At 43.7% G+C, this 21,889-nt stretch overlaps 1 protein-coding gene across 1 annotated transcript in view; it reads left to right on the top strand.

The window, feature by feature from the left end:
- Window positions 1-16,464, top strand: part of LOC126260373 (lutropin-choriogonadotropic hormone receptor-like) — a 341,279-nt gene extending 324,815 nt beyond the window's left edge. Inside the window, exons 13-14 of the mRNA XM_049957702.1 lie at window positions 5,049-5,331; window positions 16,147-16,464. Coding sequence (XP_049813659.1) covers window positions 5,049-5,331; window positions 16,147-16,464 — 601 coding nt within the window. The remainder of the gene's footprint in view (window positions 1-5,048; window positions 5,332-16,146) is intronic.
- The last annotated feature ends 5,425 nt before the right edge of the window (window positions 16,465-21,889 follow it).

The raw sequence follows: 21,889 nt of genomic DNA, 5'->3' as shown, positions 1-21,889 counted from the left end.
CTGTACATCTACATCTACATCATACAATACATTTATACTCCGCAAGCCACCCAACGGTGTGTGGTGGAGGACACATTACGTGCCACTGTCATCACCTCCCTTTCCTGTTCCAGTAGCGTATGGTTCGCGGGAAGAACGACTGCCGGAAAGCCTCCGTGCGCGCTCGAATCTCTCTAATTTTACATTCGTGATCTCCTCGGGAGGTATAAGTAGGGAGAGGCAATATATTCGATACCTCATCCAGAAACGTACCCTCTCGAAACCTGGACAGCAAGCTACACCGCGATGCAGAGCGCCTCTCTTGCAGAGTCTGCCACTTGAGTTTACTAAACATCTCCGTAACGCTATCACACTTACCAAATAATCCTGTGACGAAACGGGCCGCTCTTCTTTGGATGTTCTCTACCTCCTCCGTTAACCCGACCTGGTACGGATCCCACACTGATGAGCAATACTCAAGTATAGGTCGAACGAGTGTTTTGTAAGCCACCTGCTTTGTTGATGGGCTACATTTTCTAAGGACTCTCCCAATGAATCTCAACCTGGCACCCGCCTTACCAAGAATTAATTTTATATGATTATTCCACTTCAAATCGTTCCGCACGCATACTCCCAGATATTTTACAGAAGAAACTGCTACCAGTCTTTGTTTCGCTATCATATAATCATACAATAATGGATCCTTCTTTCTATGTATTCGCAATACATTACATTTGTCTATGTTAAGGGTCAGTAGCCAATCCCAGGACCAAGTGCCTATTCGCTGCAGATTTTCCTGCATTTCGCTGCAATTTTCTAATGCTGCAACTTCTCTGTATACTACAGCATCATCTGTGGAAAGTCGCATGGAACTTCCGATTCTATCTATTAGGTCATTTACATATATTGTGAAAAGCAATGGTCCCATAACACTCCTCCGTGGCATGCCAGAGGTTACTTTAACGTCTGTAGACGTCTCTCCATTGAGAACCACATGCTGTGTTCTGTTTCCTAAAAACTCTTGAATCCAGTCACACAGCTGGTCTGATATTCCGTAGGCTCTTACTTTATTTATCAGGCGACAGTGCGGAACTGTATCGAACGCCTTCCGGAAGTGAAGGAAAACGGCATCTACCTGGGAGGCTGTATCAAATATTTTCTGGGTCTCATGAACAAATAAGGCGAGTTGATTCTCACACGATCGCTGTTTTCAGAATCCATGTTGATTACTACAGAGTAGATTCTGGGTTTCCAGAAATGACATGATACGCTAGCAATAAACATGTTCTAAAATTCTACAACAGATTGATGTCAGAGAAATAGGCCTACAATTATTCGCATCTGCTCGACGACCCTTCTTGGAAACTGGAACTACCTGTGCTCTTTTCCAATCATTTGGAACCTTCCGTTCCTCTAGAGACTTGCGGTACACGGCTGTTAGATGGGGGCCAAGTTCTTTCGCGTACTCTGTGTAGAATCGAATTGGTAACCCGTCAGGTCCAGTGGACTTTCCTCTGTTGAGCGATTTCAGTTGCTTTTCTATTCCTTGGACACTTACTTCGATGTCAGCCATTTTTTCGTTCGTGCGAGGATTTGGAGAAAGAATTGCAGTGCGGTCTTCCTCTGTGAAACAGCTTTGGAAAAAGGTGTTTAGTATTTCAGCTTTACGCGTGTCATCCTCTGTTTCAATACCATTATCATCGCAGAGTGTCTGGATATACTGTTTCGATCCACTTACTGATTTTACGTAAGACCGGAACTTCCTAGTATTTTCTGTCAAGTCTGTTCATAGAATTTTACTTTCGAGTACTTCTCTACTGACAACTCGGCAGTCCCCGGCTTACTAAACTAGCATGTGAAACACGCTGCTTTTCTTTGCGTATTCTCTGCTTCCCTAAGCTTAACTGCAAATATGCCAGATTGAGGAGCAATGTTGAATTACCAGTCGAAAGGGTGTTTCGTGTGCTGTCTCCTTCATGAACTACAATTTGAAATCTGCTTTGCCTTCGATTAGTTTTATGTGCTCATTGGATTGCAGGTCGCTCTTTCTCCTAGACCCTGACATTTAATGGACTTGGCTCTTTCTACTAATTGTTCATCAGATATGTAATCGAACTAAAACGCGTATAGCGTCTATAAATGCTCAGTATGTTACATTTGTATACCCTATGCTACACTGATTGGTGATCCTCCTCAGGTCTTCCTGCATTTCGTTAATATTTTCTAGCGCTGCGACTTCTCTGTTTAGAATGTAAGACAAACAAAAAGAAGCATATCATGGAGGAATTATATGAACGGGACTGGAATCGATAGATGTGATGTACACGTACAGACAAACAAACGATTACCATGCTGTTTCAGGCTTTCCCGGCGTTACATCTGCTTGATAGGTTGCCGGGAATTACGCCGGATAATATTGTAAAAACCGCACAATATTTCAGCGAGACAAGTGCCCGCCATCTTCAGGTGCTACTGTCGCATCGCTGAGAAGCTCGCCAATTTATATGTTGGCTTTCTAGAACAGCGCAGGCGCCAGCGGGGCATAACGTCATCGAAGACCAATCGTAGACGGCGTCGAATACCAGAGCCCTCTGTTGGAGAGACGGGTCGCGGTCTGCGGAAGCGCGCCGCGGCGCTGGAAAATGCGGCCGGGAGCGACGGACCCCGTTCGCGCGCGCGATTTAAGCATCTGCGCTAAGGCTTGCCATCTGCGTTGACTCGGTGCAGTTGCTAATCTGCGGCTGACGATTCCTTAGTGCCGCTAAGGCTGGCTCCCAGGCTTTGCTCAGGTGAAACCCCGTGTTTCTGTTTATTAGGCCACTACTTATACGTATTTCGACCGCCTCTTTGATGATGGAGTCCCAGTATGTGGAAGCATAAGAGAGGATCTTGGTTTCTTCATAGTTAATGCCGTGCCCCCTGTCTAGACAATGTTCAGCAACCGCAGATTTCTCTGGCTTACCCAACCTCGTGTGACGTTTATGTTCGTCGCATCTGTCTCTAACCGTACGACACGTCTGGCCAATATAATACCTCCCACAATGGCACGGGATTTTATATATTCCTGGTCTCCTCAGGCCGAGGTTGTCCTTAACAGAGCCCAGCATTGATTGCACTCGTGCTGGAGGCCGGAAAACACATTTAAGTCGGTATTTCTAGAAAATTCTGCCTATCTTAAAAGACACGCCACAGACATACGGTAGAAAAACCAACCCCGTGGTGTTCTCAGCCTCTTCAGGCTGTTCTTGAGGTTTGGAGCGTGCTGGTCAAAATGCATTCCGGATCTGCTTTTCGGAGTACCCGTTCTGGGCAAACACAGAGCGGAGATATGCTTAGCTTTGCCGATAAGCTGTCCTGATCTGAGATGGCTCTAGCGCTATGCACTGGCGTCCGTAATACACTGCTGCGCTGTGAGGGATGATGACAGCTCGTAGCTTGTAAATACAAGTCTGTGTGTGTAGGCTTCCGGAACACACTGTGACCCAAAGAGCCGTCTCCTTTCCTACGAACCAAAACATCCAGAAACGGGAGGTCACCATCTTTCTCTACCTCCGCGATGAAACAGATGCTTGGATTGAGGGAGTTCAGATGTTCCAGAAAAGAAGGAAGCGTTGCTGTCCCATGCGGCCATATTACAAACGTATCATCTACATATCTCCAAACATCTTTGGGTTCCTCACAAGCGACTTCTAATCAAGCTACGGGCCTATGGGGTATCGTCTCAGTTGTGCGACTGGATTCATGATTTCCTGTCAGGAAGGTGGCAGTTCGTAGTAATAGACAGCAAATCATCGAGTAAAACTAAAGTGATATCAGGTGTTCCCCAGGGAAGCGTCCTGGGACCTCTGCTGTTCCTGATCTATATAAATGACCTGGGTGACAATCTGAGCAGTTCTCTTAGGTTGTTCGCAGATGATGCTGTAATTTACCGTCTAGTAAGGTCATCCGAAGACCAGTATCAGTTGTAAAGCGATTTAGAAAAGATTGCTGTATGGTGTGGCAGGTGGCAGTTGACGCTAAATAACGAAAAGTGTGAGGTGATCCACATGAGTTCCAAAAGAAATCCGTTGGAATTCGATTACTCGATAAATAGTACAATTCTCAAGGCTGTCAATTCAACTAAGTACCTGGGTGTTAAAATTACGAACAACGTCAGTTGGAAAGACCACATAGATAATATTGTGGGGAAGGCGAGCCAAAGGTTGCGTTTCATTGGCAGGACACTTAGAAGATGCAACAAGTCCACTAAAGAGACAGCTTACACTACACTCGTTCGTCCTCTGTTAGAATATTGCTGCGCGGTGTGGGATCCTTACCAGGTGGGATTGACGGATGACATCGAAAGGGTGCAAAAAAGGGCAGCTCGTTTTGTATTATCACGTAATAGGGAAGAGAGTGTGGCAGAAATGATACGCGAGTTGGGATGGAAGTCATTAAAGCAAAGGCGTTTTTCGTCGTGGCGAGATCTATTTTCGAAATTTCAGTCACCAACTTTTTCTTCCGAATGCGAAAATATTTTGTTGAGCCCAACCTACATAGGTAGGAATGATCATCAAAATAAAATAAGAGAAATCAGAGCTCGAACAGAAAGGTTTAGGTGTTCCGTTTTTCCCGCGCGCTGTTCGGGAGTGGAATGGTAGAGAGATAGTATGATTGTGGTTCGATGAACCCTTTGCCAAGCACTTAAATGTGAATTGCAGAGTAATCATGTAGATGTAGATGTAGATGAGTTTTTCTTGTCAGTGACCTTCGAAGGACTGAGCTGTCCCGACCGACCCACTCAGCCTGTACTGGTTCTCCACTGACAACTCGACACTGCCAGGCTCCCTTTGTACTGGCAGGTCCTCCTGCAGTGGCACAATTCTCCTCAAGTACCAGGAGGTCCGTATGTAATGTAGAATGGATCACTAGATGCCATGTCACTAGAATAACTGTTCAGGCCTACTGCGCGATTTTATGTGGCAACTTAAGTAGAATACTTTTGATCAGATAATGCGTGTCGCAGCTCATTATTTTGCTTCGGCCAGTGTCGCAACTGCGAGATACAGCGCAGCTGTTGCTCCCCACAGCCTGTGCCTGCCGCTGGAGTCTCGGACGGCGGTGGACAGCGCCTACCTGCTGTCGCTGCTGACGTTCAGCGTGCTGGCGTTCTGCGCGGTGAGCGCGTGCTACGCGCGCATGTACTGCGTGGTGCGCGGCGACGGCCAGGGCGCCGTGGCGCGCTCCGACGCCACCGTCGCCAAGCGCATGGCGCTGCTCGTCTTCACCGACTTCGCCTGCTGGGCGCCCATCGCCTTCTTCGGGCTCACCGCGCTCGCCGGCCAGCCGCTCATCGACGTCCCGCGCACCAAGGTGAGCAGCGTGGCCGGGGAGCACGGTCCACTGTGGCTCGGTCGTAGCACACGAGCATTGCGTTTGTGCACTGGACCCTTGCTAATGCACAAAATGTTGCTCAACGCCTAGAAGAGCTCACTTGTCGCTTTCGACTGCTATATATGCTAAATAAATGACACCACGCGTCAAGTGACCCTCTTAAGGGGGGGCAGGACGTCAAACGGGCTGACTTGGAGCAGGAGAGGCACCACAGGACATTTTATTTTATACTGTCTATACTTTTACAAATAAATTCATAAAACTTTGTCAGCATGACCAGGAAGGATTCAGGATTCACACTCATAGCAGTGGAAGTGCAAAAACATAACCAAATAAAGTTTTTTTAGATATGAAATTTCATAATTTTTTCTCCTACTATTGGCTGCAATTGTTGCTATAGGTACATTTTCCTTCACAAGTAAGGGAGATTCTTTGATGAATTTTGCACAGCATACAAACCATACTTACAGGTGTATGAAACTGTAGAATTTTCCAAATCTATTAAAAACTGTGGTAAACATTGAGATAATTAACTACAAAATTTGATTTTTTTCTAAACATTAAGATTAAAACGTAACAGCTCATTCATTTTTTCATAAATTAAACAGTTTCTAGACTTTCAGACACCTTAAGTATGGTTTGTATGCTGTGTAAAATTCATCTGACAGTCTCTCTCAATTATGAAGAAAAGTGTACCTATAGCAACAAATGTAGCCAACAGTAAGTGAAAAAATGATGAAATTTCACATGTAAAAAAATTAATTTGATATATTTTTGAACTTCCGCTGCTACAAGTGTGAATCCTGAATCCTTCCTAGTCATGCTGACAAAGTTTTATGAATTTACTTTTAAAAGTATAGACAGTGGAAATTAAAATGTCCTGTGGTGCCTCTCCTGCTCCAAGTCGGCCCGTTTGACGTCCTACCCCCCTTAACACCGAGGTAACTCAGAACGGCGAAATAGTGTGCATGTGGCAGTTGTCTCTTGGAAACAGCTCAGTAAGATGGGTCGACGTCTTGAGAGCAGCCTTTCATCTCATGTTACGCACAAAACTGGTAATGATTTTTTCCTCGTGCTACCTTTGAATTTGGATTCCTGAAGATGGAAATAACTCCGAAACACGTAATGCATACTTTATCGTGCCGCGCGGGATTAGCCGAGCGGTCTAGGGCGGCTGGTCCCGGCGGAGGTTCGAGTCCTCCCTCGGACATAGGTGTGTGTGTTTGTCTTTAGGATAGTTTAGGTTAAGTAGTGTGTAAGCTTAGGGACTGATGACCTTAGCATTTAAGTCCCATAAGATTTCACACACACACACAAACAAAGATACTTTATCGTCAACAAAATCATTCTTCACCTGATGTGAATTTTAAAATTTTCCCGGCGAATTGACTGTTCAAATAAATTTCGGGCTTGCAGCCAGTAGTCGTTCAATACCTTGCACGATATTTCAACTGGGCACCTGCCAGACACCTTCACGTGAGCTGTCGCAGACTGGCGGAAAAGTTTTTTTTATTTTTTTATTTTCTGTATTGCCATTTTGATTCCTTACGAACAAGGTAGGCCGGCAGCGACCTATTTATCCCGCTCTTCGGCCATGGAAAAGACATACAGTACAATAGGAATACAGAAAAACAAACATACATGGAGGGCAGAACCGGGAGACAAACATAATAAAAGAAAGGAAGTCGTTCACTGACGCACTACTCTGATAAAAAAATCGTTCAACACTGCACACAACGGAGAATACAGTATGTCACAAGCGAACGGAGGAGCTCGGACGAAGAGACACTGATGCACTGACGGGACGACAAACACGACCACTGCGGCGACGATCTCCGGTGCACGAAGACACACTGTTCACACAAAACAGCTGGGGGCCTGCCAGAGGGAAGAGGTGAGGGTAGGAGGGGGAGGGGGTTGATGCCAGTGGGAGAGGAGAAGGGTGGGGGAGAGGGCAGGGGGGGTTGTGGAAGCCCAGGGGGGGAGGGGAGGGAGGGACGAAGAGAGGAGGAGAGAAGGGAAAGAGGGTGCCCTGGAGGAAAAACACAGTGGGAGGAAGGGGTGGATCAAAGTTGGTAGGAGGGGTAGATGGAGGGGATGAGGGCATCTTCAGGGAGGGGGAGTTGGCGGAAGCCACCCTGGGCAAGGGTATGGAATTTGGAGAGATGGAGAGCGGGTAGGATGTGGGAGTACAGGTGCGGCTGTGGACAGGGGTGGGAGCGAAAACGTCGTCCGTTCCGCAATATATAGCGCGCTGTAACTATTCTGCGCATACGTCGAAAACTTTGTGCGAGGTGTTGAACGACGACCGGCTGAAAGCCCGAAATTTGTTTGAACATTCTTCACCTGTTGCATGACTTTTCATGCGACCTAGCCTGCTCAGCTACAGTCACTAGCCTCCTACGTGACCGTACGTCACACCATTGATACTCATTGACACTTGACAACTGTAACGTGTCGCCATCAGACACTGGATGTAATATAATCGTATATCAACGAGAAGGTACGGCCCATTACAGTAGTACAAGGTAAATGCATTTTCTGAATCTTGGATCTAGTTCCGCACATATGATCGCTCAACTTGAACCAGAGTACAAGTCATCAGAGTATCAACCAAACTTCTTCAGCCTAACTCAACAATTAATCAACTGAAGTTTTATTGTCACGCTGGCTGTAGATGTTGTGCTGCCAGTGAGTTGTACTGTCCCACAATTCACCACACACATTATAAATGATCGATGGCTACTTCCGAAAGTCTGCCTCTATGCAAGTCCTGCCGTGCAGAAAGTGAAGTTGGGACGTTACAAACTTTTCCTCGGTCTCGTGCAATGTCCAAAACAGTTCTAGGGAGGTCACTTAAACTTCGCAATTAGTGGACGGCTATTCGCGAGCTTCGGTCGTTCGAGATCAGAGAGAGGTTGAGGTCCCATATGCCACTAGCTCCCTTGTCTCAGAGGTGCATGGGAGAAGTTGCTTTGAGCACCAAATTTTCTGTGGCTGAAACTCTCTGTGGTTGTTTTCTCTCACTCTACGCCATCCGAAAACTTTAAAACTTTATTATGGAAAGGAAGGTGACATATTCCAATTTTGAAGTAATAATTCTGTTTGTTTGCAACTAGTTTCATCCTTCTGGGCTATTCTGAAGTGACAGGTTCTCAAGTGATTTTGTGGCTCTGCACAGGATTAAGGAGTTTTACTCATTCAATGCAATTAATTATTGATTTTGGATCCATAATCCTGTTTAGTATACATCTGGTGCATTTTCCGACTCATTCTTGCCCACCAACTCATAATCTGTTAGTTCAAAATTTTATGTAGTGTAAAATACTGAGCTAAAACATGATCACTCTCAGTGGGTTCGAAATTATTAATCCGTCATGTTTGCAACACTGACTCTTGTGCTTTGCTACCTTCACTCTACTTTCTCGTTCCCTTATGTCCCAGCAAATAGAAAAATGTCATGGGAAATCTGATGTCAGATATGACTTTCAGGTTAACAACACCTTAAAACTGCGAGTATAACAAAATGAAAAGGACTTATGACAAATTTGATGGTTCTGGAGTATACAGGATTGATTACTGTACCTGTGACAAATATTTTATCAGTCAAACGGGCCGTTCTTTTAACTTAAAGTTTAGAGAACATTCAAAGCCACTCAACAGAACACCTTTGAGACAGCATTTATCTGAAGCTGGTCATTCTATAGGGAACATCGAGAACAGTATGCGTATTCTCCACAGAATGGAAGGAGGCCACGCTTTTCACTTGTTAACGAAGCTCGAAGTTTATAGACCACAACGGAAAGAACCCAGAGCTTCTTAACTGGCAGCTCAATACCTATTTTGTTTTATCTGACAATCATCTTTTTTTATTTATTGTGATTTCATTTCCCTGCTCCATATGAGCAGGGGAGGGCTGTCAGCGGCACAATCCGCCGTTCTTCAGCCGAGTGGTATGACAACTAATACTAGAATAAAATGTTACACATAAGGCCATAAAAAAGGAGGACATAAACAACCACTGCACGCCTCTGTTTTATATAGGTTGTTGATAGTTTCCCTTAGTATAGAGTGCCTTACATATTTACTCTGTTTTCTTACATTGTGCGCATAACTATCATGTTTTCTTGATCCTTCTCTGTTTACATAATATACTTCATGAACGTGATAATATTGTTCATGCACTGGTACGGAGTTTTATCATTCTTTTCTTACAACTTCTCGCCAATGCGGCAGTCTGGCGTTAGTGAGGGCACTGATGATGTGCGGCAGTCAGTTTTCTTTCATTGTGGCTTATTTAGCTTTTTGTTTTATAGTTTTTATATTATTTTGTGCACTCTTAAAGCTGTTTATTATTTATGTCATTATCTATAATATTCACACTTCAGCGAATGTCAATTACTGTGTGTTAACTTTTCCGCTTTTCAACAGTCTAAGTTTTGTCGTGTTTTATTTCATCGTTTTTTATTACTGTAATGCCTTTCACACCTTCTAAGCCCGTTACAGACTTTACCGATTGTATCCCCCTTTACTTTATTATGTTCAATTAATCATTGAAGAAGATGTGTATGTCGACTGTAGTGACATGTGGTGGACTTGCCACACACACATATTGTGGCTACAGTACGGCAGTTTGTTCTGAACGGTAGTGCTGCTGACAAGATTACTCTTGAATATACTGTTATTTGTGTATATTTGACGAAGCTGGTGTTGATTTTGTGTTTAACATTTGACTATGCCACTATAGCTCCAGTATATTAGGACATGTTTTTATGAAACTTAAAGCGCACAAATCCACATATGTCTGTAGTATGTTTCATTATGGTCTACTTTATTGTTTTAAGCTATAGACAATCAGCTAGTGTATTTAAGTTTTTTCTCATATTTTGCTGCAGATTGTCATTATAGACCGAAACCGCTAGTCTGATGACAAAAAATGTTTGACCATAGACGTGAAGTGAAGGAAATTTAATCTTATATAGAAGACACGATACATCTTGTCCCACAATCAATGTCATATTTTGACAACAGCAGTTGCCCTTTCGAGACAGGCTCTGAAAAGTTCCTTCGTGTGGTCCCAAAAGAATATAATCAGTTTGTTGCGTTGTGATATACGTAGCAGTTTCTTTCGATGAGGGAGTTTCGCATGTCTCCACTTCGTCCACCTTTTCCTCTGAGCGTCTAAATGAAACAGTACATTTTCATTCCTCGTGAAAATTCCCAGAAGAATCCCTTCTCGGAATTATGAAAAAACTGTCATGTGCACGTTCTTCTTATTGTTCATCATATCGCTTTCAGTTCCTACAGAATGTGTCGAGCAAATGCTTTTTGTATCTCTGCTGTCTAGTGTTTAAACAGTTGTTTTGCCTATTTGTCTAAACATCTGTTCTTATATGGTGAAGTATCAGTCGATCTGGCTAAGTTCCTCAATGGCTGTTGCGTTTTCGTAGGTTTTGACGGTTGACAGCCAACCAGAAAGTGGTAGTTCCTTAGTTGATATCCGTTGCAGTTATTCCTTGTTTGGCCCCTTTTTAACTTCAACGGATTAGTATGATTCGACACTGCTGAACTATCAATGGACAATGCGGAATCCGATCACTGATCTTCGACGAAGTAAGTTGTCGCGTTAATGACCCATAGTGACTTACTTGAAATAAGCAGAAGCGAAAATTACTCATGTGGAAGCACCAATACATCTGCCTAAGGAATTTCATTTTCCCGGTGCCCACAATTACCACACTACGATGAACTGTGCGTTGTTTTTGTGAGATAATTTAGTAAATTAATCAGTAAAGGGTGTATATCACGTAGAGGCATACTAACGGCATCCAAGACACTATCGCTCTGCCTGTTATCTACTGACAGCTTTCACAGTGATTTCACATAGTTTGTCTTCATGTCGTAATCTTACCTGCACATTTGTCATACTCAACATCTTTTACAATCTCTTTTACATAACAAAGTTCTGTAGAACATTTTAAATACTTTCAGAGGAGTCTTCTCCATCATCTAACATAAATCTGATCTCTATCCGATAATCTCTTATTAACATTCATCGATTTAGATTTATCTCATAAACCCACATTTCGTCGTAGGAAGCTGTTCATTCCAATCGATAATTCTTCTGATCTACGTTTCCTTCCTCCTGAATATTTATGTAATCATTGTACCCCTATATTCATTCTCTTACGCATTTAATAGTGTTCTGAAATTCCAATTCATTTCCTTCATTAATCTTGGTCATGCTGAGCATCACATCTGACACTACTGTTAATGAATTATGAAAACCACCTCATCTGTATTATTACACATTTATTGGGTTACCGCCGGTTTCGTTCGTAGAACATCTTCAAACTGACGTGATAAATCCATGACGCAGATGGTCTGGTTGTCGTATGTGACGTTAAACACCAAATACAAAAACAGTGATCATGAAAGTTCCGCCTGCCGTCTGCCGGAAGTATGGCGAGCAGGCACGGCATACTGCGTACAGCGAATTCTACTGCATACACTTAAAATACTTTCAAAGGTGTACTTTATGCACTATGCAGCGCCTTTCTCCCGCCAGGTGGTCGGAAAATGTTTATGATAATTGTTTTTGGATTTGGTCTTTAATATTACATACGACTTCCAGATCATTTGTGTCATGACTTTAGCACAGTTTGGCCACCTGAAAATGTTCTACGAATCAAACCGGTAGTAACGCAATAAATGTACAATAACACAGCCGAGGTCGTTTTGCACTAATCATTAACTCCCTTGCGTGTTGGTAGTTTTAACCGTTGAATATGATGTTTGAAGGCCTCTTGGGCATGTAGCCGGATTGATTTATCCTTGTAGAACGAATTTCGACGGTGTAACGTGCCATCATCATCAGGTTACTCTTGCTGGCTGACATCCTGGTCCTGTGAGTGCGATAGATACACCAGCCGCCTCCTTCCTCCACTGACTTCGTGTATAGACTGCGCGGTGTGCTGGCCGCTGTGGTGGGAGTAACTGGCGCTCGGGAGTCGACTTGCGGACCTGTGTCTGCACTCCGCCTTCTTGTGCTCGTTGTTCAGTTTCCGTTGCGTTTGGAGAATTTTCAGTGCCGGAAACTACGCTTGACACAGTCGAAATACATTGTCCTTGTCGACTAGATTCTCATGTAGCCCGATTTCTATAGCCTCCGTAAGCGCACTGTCCCAATAATGGGATGTGTTGAGCAGAATTTTTGTGTCCTTGTATTTCGTTTTGTGGTTTGTTTCGAGATAATGTTCAGGAAATGCTCACATTGTAGGCTGCTGGAGATGGATGTGGATCTTGTGTTTCACACACCTTTCCTCAATTGAGCGAATCGTTTACCCTGCAATGCATTCGCACACTGGCATGGTATCTAATACATTCCAGATTTCCAGAGTCCTAGTCGTCTTTTACTGCCCTAAACGAAATTTAGTCTTTGACGGCGGACGGTACATACATTTGTTGTTTTGTCGTTGTAAAATTCTACCGAGGGTACCAGATACGTTCCCCACGTCTGGAATGGAGGTTATGTTTTCCGGTTGGTCTTCATCGGGTGTTGGCTGTGATTTGGTCTTTTGCTTGAACTCGCGTCGAATTTGGCGGCCGTTAAAGGCTGTTTTCTGGAACACTTCGTTGTGGTGGTCCAGTTCCGGTTTTAGGCTTTCTTCGCCAGAGGTCACACAAGCTGTTTGGACCGGCTTGTTTGGCACTCCTTCCTTTTGTGACGGGTGATAACAGCTGGAGGTATGAAACTACTAATCCGATAGACGCTGTGTCCCGATGTCTCGTCCGGTTTTCTTCGTGCCAGAACATCTAAGAACGATAGCTGACCATCTTGCTCCACCTTCATGGTGAACTGAATTTGGTTGTGGGTAGACTGCATGTGTTGCAAGAAAACTTGTAGCTCATCATTTTCGTGAAACCAAATGACGAACTCGTCGTCAACATTTCTGTAAATAACTCTCTGTTTTAATGGTGATGAATCTACTACCTTTTCGTCAATGTCTTCCTAGTACATATTGGCAACCACAGGTGACAGAGGAATACCCTTAGCTACGCCATCTATCTGTTCGTAGAAATGTCTGTCAAAAAGAAAATATGTAGACATGAGCACGTAATTGAAAAGTTTGCTGAATGAGGGCCCAAATTTCTTTCCGATAAGTTCCAGCGGCTCCTTGAGTGAAGCTTTGGTGAAAAGTGACCCAAACGTCGAAACTGTCCATGAGATCTGAGCTGGCCAATCTGAGTTTCCATAGACGTCCCACGAACTGAGCCGAGCTCTTGATCTGGTATCCACATTTGCCAACCAACGAAACTCAAAACTAACGTCAACTGTTTCGCGAGTTAGTATGGTGGCGCTCCTATTGTATAGACTGTTGGGTTGTGAAATATGCCCTCTTTGTGCAGCTATAGAAGCCAATAGAGCTTAAGTGGTACGGCAGATCGTGGCCGAAGTTTCGTGGCTGCGTCTGCTGTAAAGGTAGTTCGAGGAAGTTCAGTCGTCTTGAGCTGTATTCGACTGGTTGGATCTGACGTCATCTTCTTGTAAACCACGTCGTCTACGAGTTTGTACGTTTTCTCTTTGTAGTCTGCGATTTCTATTAAAACGTTTATGTTGCCCTTATCCGTTCGGAGGAAGACAATGTCGAGATCGTCACGCAGAGAACTCAGTGTGGCTCGTTACTGTGTGGAGATGTTACGACTCTGGGGCGCAGTCGTGGCGAGAGCGCGACACGTTTCCTGCCGTATTTCCTCTGGTGCATCGGGTTCTAAAGTGGGGGGAACTTGTCCCACTCCGCTGATGATTTCTGTGACAGGTAGTACTGTTGGTGTTAGGGCAATGTTTAAGCCTTTGCCGGCCGCTGTGGCCCAGCGGTTCTAGGCACTTCAGTCCCAAACCGGGCAACCGCTACGATCGCAGGTTCGAATCCTGCCTCAGGCATGGATATGTGTGATTTCCTTAGGTTACTTAGGTTTAAGTAGTTTTAAGTTCTAGGGGACTGACGACCTCAGATGTTTAGTCCATTAGTGCTCTGAGCCATTTGAACCATTTGTTTCAGCCTTTCTCAAGGACAGACAACACAGCCTCGTCGATCGTTTTCCCTGTACGATTCATGACGATACGTCTAGCCCCTTCTTTTGGCTCTTTTGACGCTAGTCGCTTGAATTTTGAAGAATGTTTCTTAGATGAATTTCGCTGTGCCCGGTCTGCTTGCGTTAATATCCGAAAGTCCCACAAATATGAATACTTCACGATTCTACCATCTGGCAGACACTGATAACGCTGTCTCATATTAGTATGCAGGATCTCATTGCCCTTTACAGTAATCACTCAGCGTCCTATGCCGTTAGCGCACTTTATACAACAAATTACAAAGCAATCATTGAAAGATTACATGTATACTGTGCTTATAGTAAGCTATCACTATACTGCTTACTACTATTGACTCTTATGCCAGCTAAATTATAATCTGTAGTAGTGGAATGAAAGCTACTGCATTAAAGAATGCTACTGTTTCCTCAGCCACTAAATATACCTGTTGTTAATCTGCTGTTGGTAGCTTAGGGTCTATTTGATTGCAATAGTATTTTTGAAACAACATTATTACCTAAATCTATAAATACAGATTCCTGTTAATATTATGTTACTACCAGTTATGCAAATTAATTTTTAATCTTTGAATCTAAGTATTCAGATAATTTGTAGAAATATATGTTTTTAATTTTGTTAAAGTTGTAAGGTTTCCCAGTGTCTTGCTTTATGGTGGATAGCTTAATATCTTTCCACCAGATTATATGTGCGTTTTGTACCTATACAAGGAACCAAAGTTTACATTAAAAAAATTTTCCAGTCTTCTATTGCGAAAGTGGAATTCACAGTTCAGGTGAAACTGACTTCCCTCGTCAGCAACCAAAATCATTAGGAAGAAACTGTATTGGAAGACGAGTGGGAGAATTTCAACTTCCTTCAGAAGCCTTCTGCGTGACCGATGGTTACCTGCTTTCCACAATATTTTTAATGATGGCTTCTGCTAAAGCAACGCTCCATACACTTTAGGTCGATATCCCACAACTTAATTGTATAAAACAAGAGAGAGAAAAATGAGTGAAATGAGTCAATACTCTTATGTTTAGGTCATAAGGTTAGGAGATGTTCTAAGGGCAGAACATTTCGAACTGAATGTCTTTATTGGTTAATTTCTTGACCATTCTATATTAACATGTTATTCAAATTGACTCCAAAGAATTTTGCACGGTGTGTTTCATTCAGTGTACGACCATCAGCTCCACTTCTGGTACTTAAAGGTCCTAATTACTTGTTTGAATCACATAATATAATTTTTTGTGGCATTGAGATTTAAGTGTTTGTTAGTTGTGAACCATTTGTAGGTATCACCTGAGTGTGGTAGTATCAGTTTTATTTAGATTGCACCCCTGATAAGTGTCGAATCATCCTTCAAATTCATTGGAAGATAATTTGTACCTCAAGAACAATAATGGACCCAGTATTGAACCTTGTGGTCATGTTACATTCTCTCAGTTTAATGTCTGTGTCACAGTCTGCCTGTGAGACCAAATTTTTCCTGTGTTGCTAGCTACAGCAAAGTAGCGACAACTCTATAAAGACTGGTTTACGAGAAAAATTGTACATAAATTCTGGAAACATGAAAAACTCAACTTTTATATTTTACACGTATACGAACTATGTAGTAATACATTGTCTTTATGCTGAGAACAGAGGAAGCTGGTATTAGTTGGCACTGTGGATGCTTAGCTAGGTATGGTGTGCAGGTGCTGCTGGTGTGCTTCTACCCGCTGAACGCGTGTGCCAACCCCGTGCTGTACGCGCTGCTGTCACGGCAGTACCGGCGCGACCTGCTGCTGCTGCTCAGCCGGCACGGCCTGTGCGCGCAGCGGGCAGCTCGGTACAAGGGCGCCGCCGCGCCCACGCTCACCTCGGACGGCCCGGGCAAGGGCCTGTACGTGCAGCACCACCGCCACAACCAGCACTACCCCAACCACCTGCGGCTCGAGCTGCGATCGCCGCCAAACAGGCGCTCCGCCAGCGTTGAACAGCAGGCTGGAGAGAGCGCCAGCTCCTATCTGTAGGTGTTCTGGGCAAGGGCCAGTACGTGCAGCACCAGCAGCTACACCCCAGCCACAAATGGCTCAAGCTGCACTCCCCACCTACCAGGCCCACCACCACAGTCGAACTGCAGGCTCGTGACGGCAAGAATTTCCTGTAGGTGACCTGGCGAGGACCCGTATGAGCTGCACCAAAGCCACAGCTAACTCCACCCCAACTTCCTGCAATTCTAAATACATTCGCAACCCACCAGGCACTTTGTCAGTAGGGTGTTCTGCTGCCTGCAAGATAAAGCCATGGCTAAGCTTGGGGGTGGCATCAGTGGAACCAGGAAAAGGCTGCCTTTCTGATCTACCCGTCCAACCAGAGGCATAAAGATCAGCATGATCAAGCCGTTGTCGCTCAACAAATGCTCAGAAACACGTGTAGACTGCACCAAATTTCTCCTAGTGGGATGCTGTATATACCTGATACTGACACTTACCATCAAAGGTCCACTCAGTGACTTACTTGCCCATAAATGGTATTGAACCCATGTCAGATCTACTCTTACCACACCAGTCTGCTCTGCAGCATGACTCACCACTCGGCAATGGCTGCCAATAGTGCCAGTTCCTGTGAGCGACCAACGCATACAAACCTCAACAAGAACCTCCACCATGATTTACTGCATATCAAACACTGGACATTCATTTCCTCTACTTACTCCACTGTATACAGATGCACGTTTGAGATGGATTATCAATGTTACTGTCCTTCTGTTAAACGAAGATGAAAACTCTATTTTCTGAAACATTTCCCAAACACTGAAAATGTAACATAATAATTTTGTGCTTCCAATAGGAAGATGAATATCTTCGAAAAGGCACTGTGATGTTTCGAATGCTCTAGTAGTAGACTGATAATTATCAACAGTTATTAGTTCCAAACAACATACCATCACTACAAGGTCCTTCCTCATTTATCCTTATTCTAATTGGCACCGATAAAGACTATTAATTTTTAGTGCAGATCTTTGGCTTGTAATGCATCATCACATGGATCTTACTACACTGTCAATATACATGGAATGTTAAAAAGGGATTCCATGATTTGAGAGGATGAATCCAGGAAAGAAAGTCTTGTAAACATGGGCTCTACAAAGCATACCTATGAGGCTCCTCGTAAGTACTGTGAAACACATCTCTTCTATTGAATAAGTGCTCGTAGCTCTTAAGCTACGCACTTTAGAGCCCACATTTACTGTACTTATTTTTTGTTTTGGTGGGCACTATCATCTCTCAAAATATGGAACAATTTTTTTAACACCATGCATGTCACTGATCCATCATCTTCCTTTTTCCTTGTTTCTTTACAGTTGGTGAAGAAAGGATGATGTGTAAACTTCCTACCATTGGCTGCCTACTCCGTATTTTTTATTGTGACTGTTTCCAATACCTAAGAAGTAAAAATAAAACGGAGTTACAAGCTCATTCGTGTGCTGTGAGGCTTAATATTAAGTTAAAGGACCATTTGCTGATACTCTGTTCCATCTTTAATTTTGTCACCCTTCCAGTCATTTACCTTTCTTGAACTATCCAGACTAATTCCACAAGTTTTTACGTGAAGAAATAACATCTATCGAAGAACAGTCCATAAATTAACTGAACCGTGAACCACTCGCATTAACAAATGGGTGAACTTCATGGATAAGAGACGTGAAGAAAATTCTTGAAAAACTGTTTTGTACGTTTACATTAATATATAACTTAGAAGTGCTTCTGTACCTATATATTTTCTCATTATCATTGTAGCTAATTGGCTACTTCGTGTTGCTGTGTCTGTAATCCACGATTTACAATACTTTTTTGTGTAAATCAAGTTTCTGGGGAAAAGTAAACGCAATGTCAATAGTAGATAGAAAATTACATCAATTTAAAGTCATCTTCAAATTCGAATCCCTTATAGTATATATTTTCACTTGGTACTGCTAACCTTCAAACAATTTTGATACAAATGAATATTAATACTTAATATATGTTGACTTCTGACAACACAGTGAGCAACTATATTGATGTGTCCCCACAGTGACTCACTCACAAGGATTCTTGATGGTCTTTGGCAGGTTGATTCTTTGTAGAGAAGAACCTTAGTAGAACCAGTGAAACTGAAGAAAAATTTAGCCAAAAAAATCCATTCATTTCATTTTATCTGATGAAATATCTCTTGGTTTTTCAGTTTTAAACGAGATCTGGAGCCTGCTTGCTTACATAAAACGTTAAAATGTCTTGATTAGTGTGTGAAGTACGGAGAAAAAAGGCTTACATACTATATTTTTGAGGACATTAAACATTGGGGATTTATACTTTGCTCAATAAATGCTACACTCTAGTGAATTTGTGCATAAATTAATATGAGCTTCTTTGTTTTTAACTCAGTGTCAGTCTTGTCACAAACAGATATTTTTCTGAAAAGTGCTTTCTAAAATCTCACTGCAAATAAATGGGAAGTCTGTTAACATAAGAGTTAATTTCTTCACAGACAATTGTAAATGTGTGAGTAATACGATTTGAAAATTGACAAACTTTTCTGACATTCACAAGCCTTGGAGTAAGATAAATAACTTATGAATAAGAGTGTCTAAATATTTTCAATGGATAGATTGGTGTAGTTTAAAGATTTCAGAAGTACTATGTAAGAATATGTTTATACCTATTTTTCAATAAAGACTAAAAAATAAACAATACTGAATATACATAATTATCTGGTAGTTACCCCGATGTACATGGCGGTTATTATTACTGCTGAATTTCCTCATCACAGACTTCAGTAAACACCACAAGCATTGGCATGTTACAATGAATCATGATCTACCAAAATATCACACAAATAATATGTTGTTATGGTATGCGCTAGAATGTGCTTCTATTGGTCAGTGATAGTTCTGTGCCTTTGTTATACAATTTAACGTGAAGGTTCACTCTTAATTTTGTACAAATTTCCATGAACATGACGGTTTTCATCATTTTCATTAGAAAATATTGTTATAAAAATTTCGCAACAGACTCACAGTGTCTCATTAAATGCAATACTGCACTTTATATACGTTAGTCTGAGTATGACACATTTGTACAATTCAAGTTAAAGGAAAACAACAGATACCGCCAGATGGCACGACTTCAAAATAGAATAGCATGTACACTCCTGGAAATGGAAAAAAGAACACATTGACACCGGTGTGTCAGACCCACCATATTTGCTCCGGACACTGCGAGAGGGCTGTACAAGCAATGATCACACACACGGCACAGCGGACACACCAGGAACCGCGGTGTTGGCCGTCGAATGGCGCTAGCTGCGCAGCATTTGTGCACCGCCGCCGTCAGTGTCAGCCAGTTTGCCGTGGCATACGGAGCTCCATCGCAGTCTTTAACACTGGTAGCATGCCGCGACAGCGTGGACGTGAACCGTATGTGCAGTTGACGGACTTTGAGCGAGGGCGTATAGTGGGCATGCGGGAGGCCGGGTGGACGTACCGCCGAATTGCTCAACACGTGGGGCGTGAGGTCTCCACAGTACATCGATGTTGTCGCCAGTGGTCGGCGGAAGGTGCACGTGCCCGTCGACCTGGGACCGGACCGCAGCGACGCACGGATGCACGCCAAGACCGTAGGATCCTACGCAGTGCCGTAGGGGACCGCACCGCCACTTCCCAGCAAATTAGGGACACTGTTGCTCCTGGGGTATCGGCGAGGACCATTCGCAACCGTCTCCATGAAGCTGGGCAACGGTCCCGCACACCGTTAGGCCGTCTTCCGCTCACGCCCCAACATCGTGCAGCCCGCCTCCAGGCGTGAATGGAGGGACGAATGGAGACGTGTCGTCTTCAGCGATGAGAGTCGCTTCTGCCTTGGTGCCAATGATGGTCGTATGTGTGTTTGGCGCCGTGCAGGTGAGCGCCACAATCAGGACTGCATACGACCGAGGCACACAGGGCCAACACCCGGCATCATGGTGTGGGGAGCGATCTCCTACACTGGCCGTACACCACTGGTGATCTTCGAGGGGACACTGAATAGTGCACGGTACATCCAAATCGTCATCGAACCCATCGTTCTACCATTCCTAGACCGGCAAGGGAACTTGCTGTTCCAACAGGACAATGCACGTCCGCATGTATCCCGTGCCACCCAACGTGCTCTAGAAGGTGTAAGTCAACTACCCTGGCCAGCAAGATCTCCGGATCTGTCCCCCATTGAGCATGTTTGGGACTGGATGAAGCGTCGTCTCACGCGGTCTGCACGTCCAGCACGAACGCTGGTCCAACTGAGGCGCCAGGTGGAAATGGCATGGCAAGCCGTTCCACAGGACTACATCCAGCATCTCTACGATCGTCTCCATGGGAGAATAGCAGCCTGCATTGCTGCGAGAGGTGGGTATACACTGCACTAGTGCCGACATTGTGCATGCTCTGTTGCCTGTGTCTATGTGCCTGTGGTTCTGTCAGTGTGATCATGTGATGTATCTGACCCCAGGAATGTGTCAATAAGGTTTCCCCTTCATGGGACAATGAATTCACGGTGTTCTTATTTCAATTTCCAGGAGTGTACAATCCACTCAGCTAAAATATGGCTTACAGTAAGTTGTACGCCAGACACATTGCAGACTGGAGAGTCCTCTCGCCAGAGTAAAAAGCCATGCATTAGGGAACAGTGCCTCATCCAGAGGCGAGTCAGGAACACTTCAACCCGCCGGAGTGGCTGACTTCCAGAACGCCATGGCCGGAGAGTAGGCTTCATCAACCGCGGCATATTGTACGTCACTGCCAGTGTTTCATAGGTCTGCAGCACCATGAGGAGCCGTGGGCTAATGTGAAGTGGCTACTCACTAGCTTCAGCGCCGAGGCTCGGTACGAATGTCGTTTTAATGCAGTGGTTCCCAACTTGGGGATAATTACCCTTGCGAGGTAAAGTGAAATTTTCTGAGGGGCAAAAGCTAAATGATTCGAGCCTTCTTCAGTCACGAAACTAAGTTGTTTTCAGTGGAATTACTATTATCACAGTTTTGTAAGACTAATACTATAGTTTTAAACATGGCTGTTGCTGAGGCAACCGTATTCTAGTTACAACATAGTATTATGCAGCAGATCGGTAGCTAATAACTCTTAGGGACATTGACTTAGGTTTCAACAAGTACTAAGAGTGTCTTCATCAGAATAAAATTTTGATAAAACGTAAAATTACATTGCGAAAACGCAATGGTCAAAATTTACAGTAGCTATGCTAAAGTCAAAAAAAGTAAAACGTTTCAGCCTTTGCCACGTGTTTTGACTTGAGCATAGCTGCTCTTAATTCTGACCATTGTTCTTTCGCAATGGAATTTTACGGTTTATCAAAATTTCATTCTGATGAAGATACCCTTAGTAGGTGTCGAAACGTAGGTCAATGTACCAAACAGTTATTTACAACC

Source organism: Schistocerca nitens, chromosome 5, assembly GCF_023898315.1.
Source record: "Schistocerca nitens isolate TAMUIC-IGC-003100 chromosome 5, iqSchNite1.1, whole genome shotgun sequence".
Lineage (NCBI taxonomy): Eukaryota > Metazoa > Arthropoda > Insecta > Orthoptera > Acrididae > Schistocerca > Schistocerca nitens.
The sequence above is the reverse complement of the archived record's forward strand: the minus strand, read 5'-3'. Positions and strand labels throughout refer to the sequence as shown.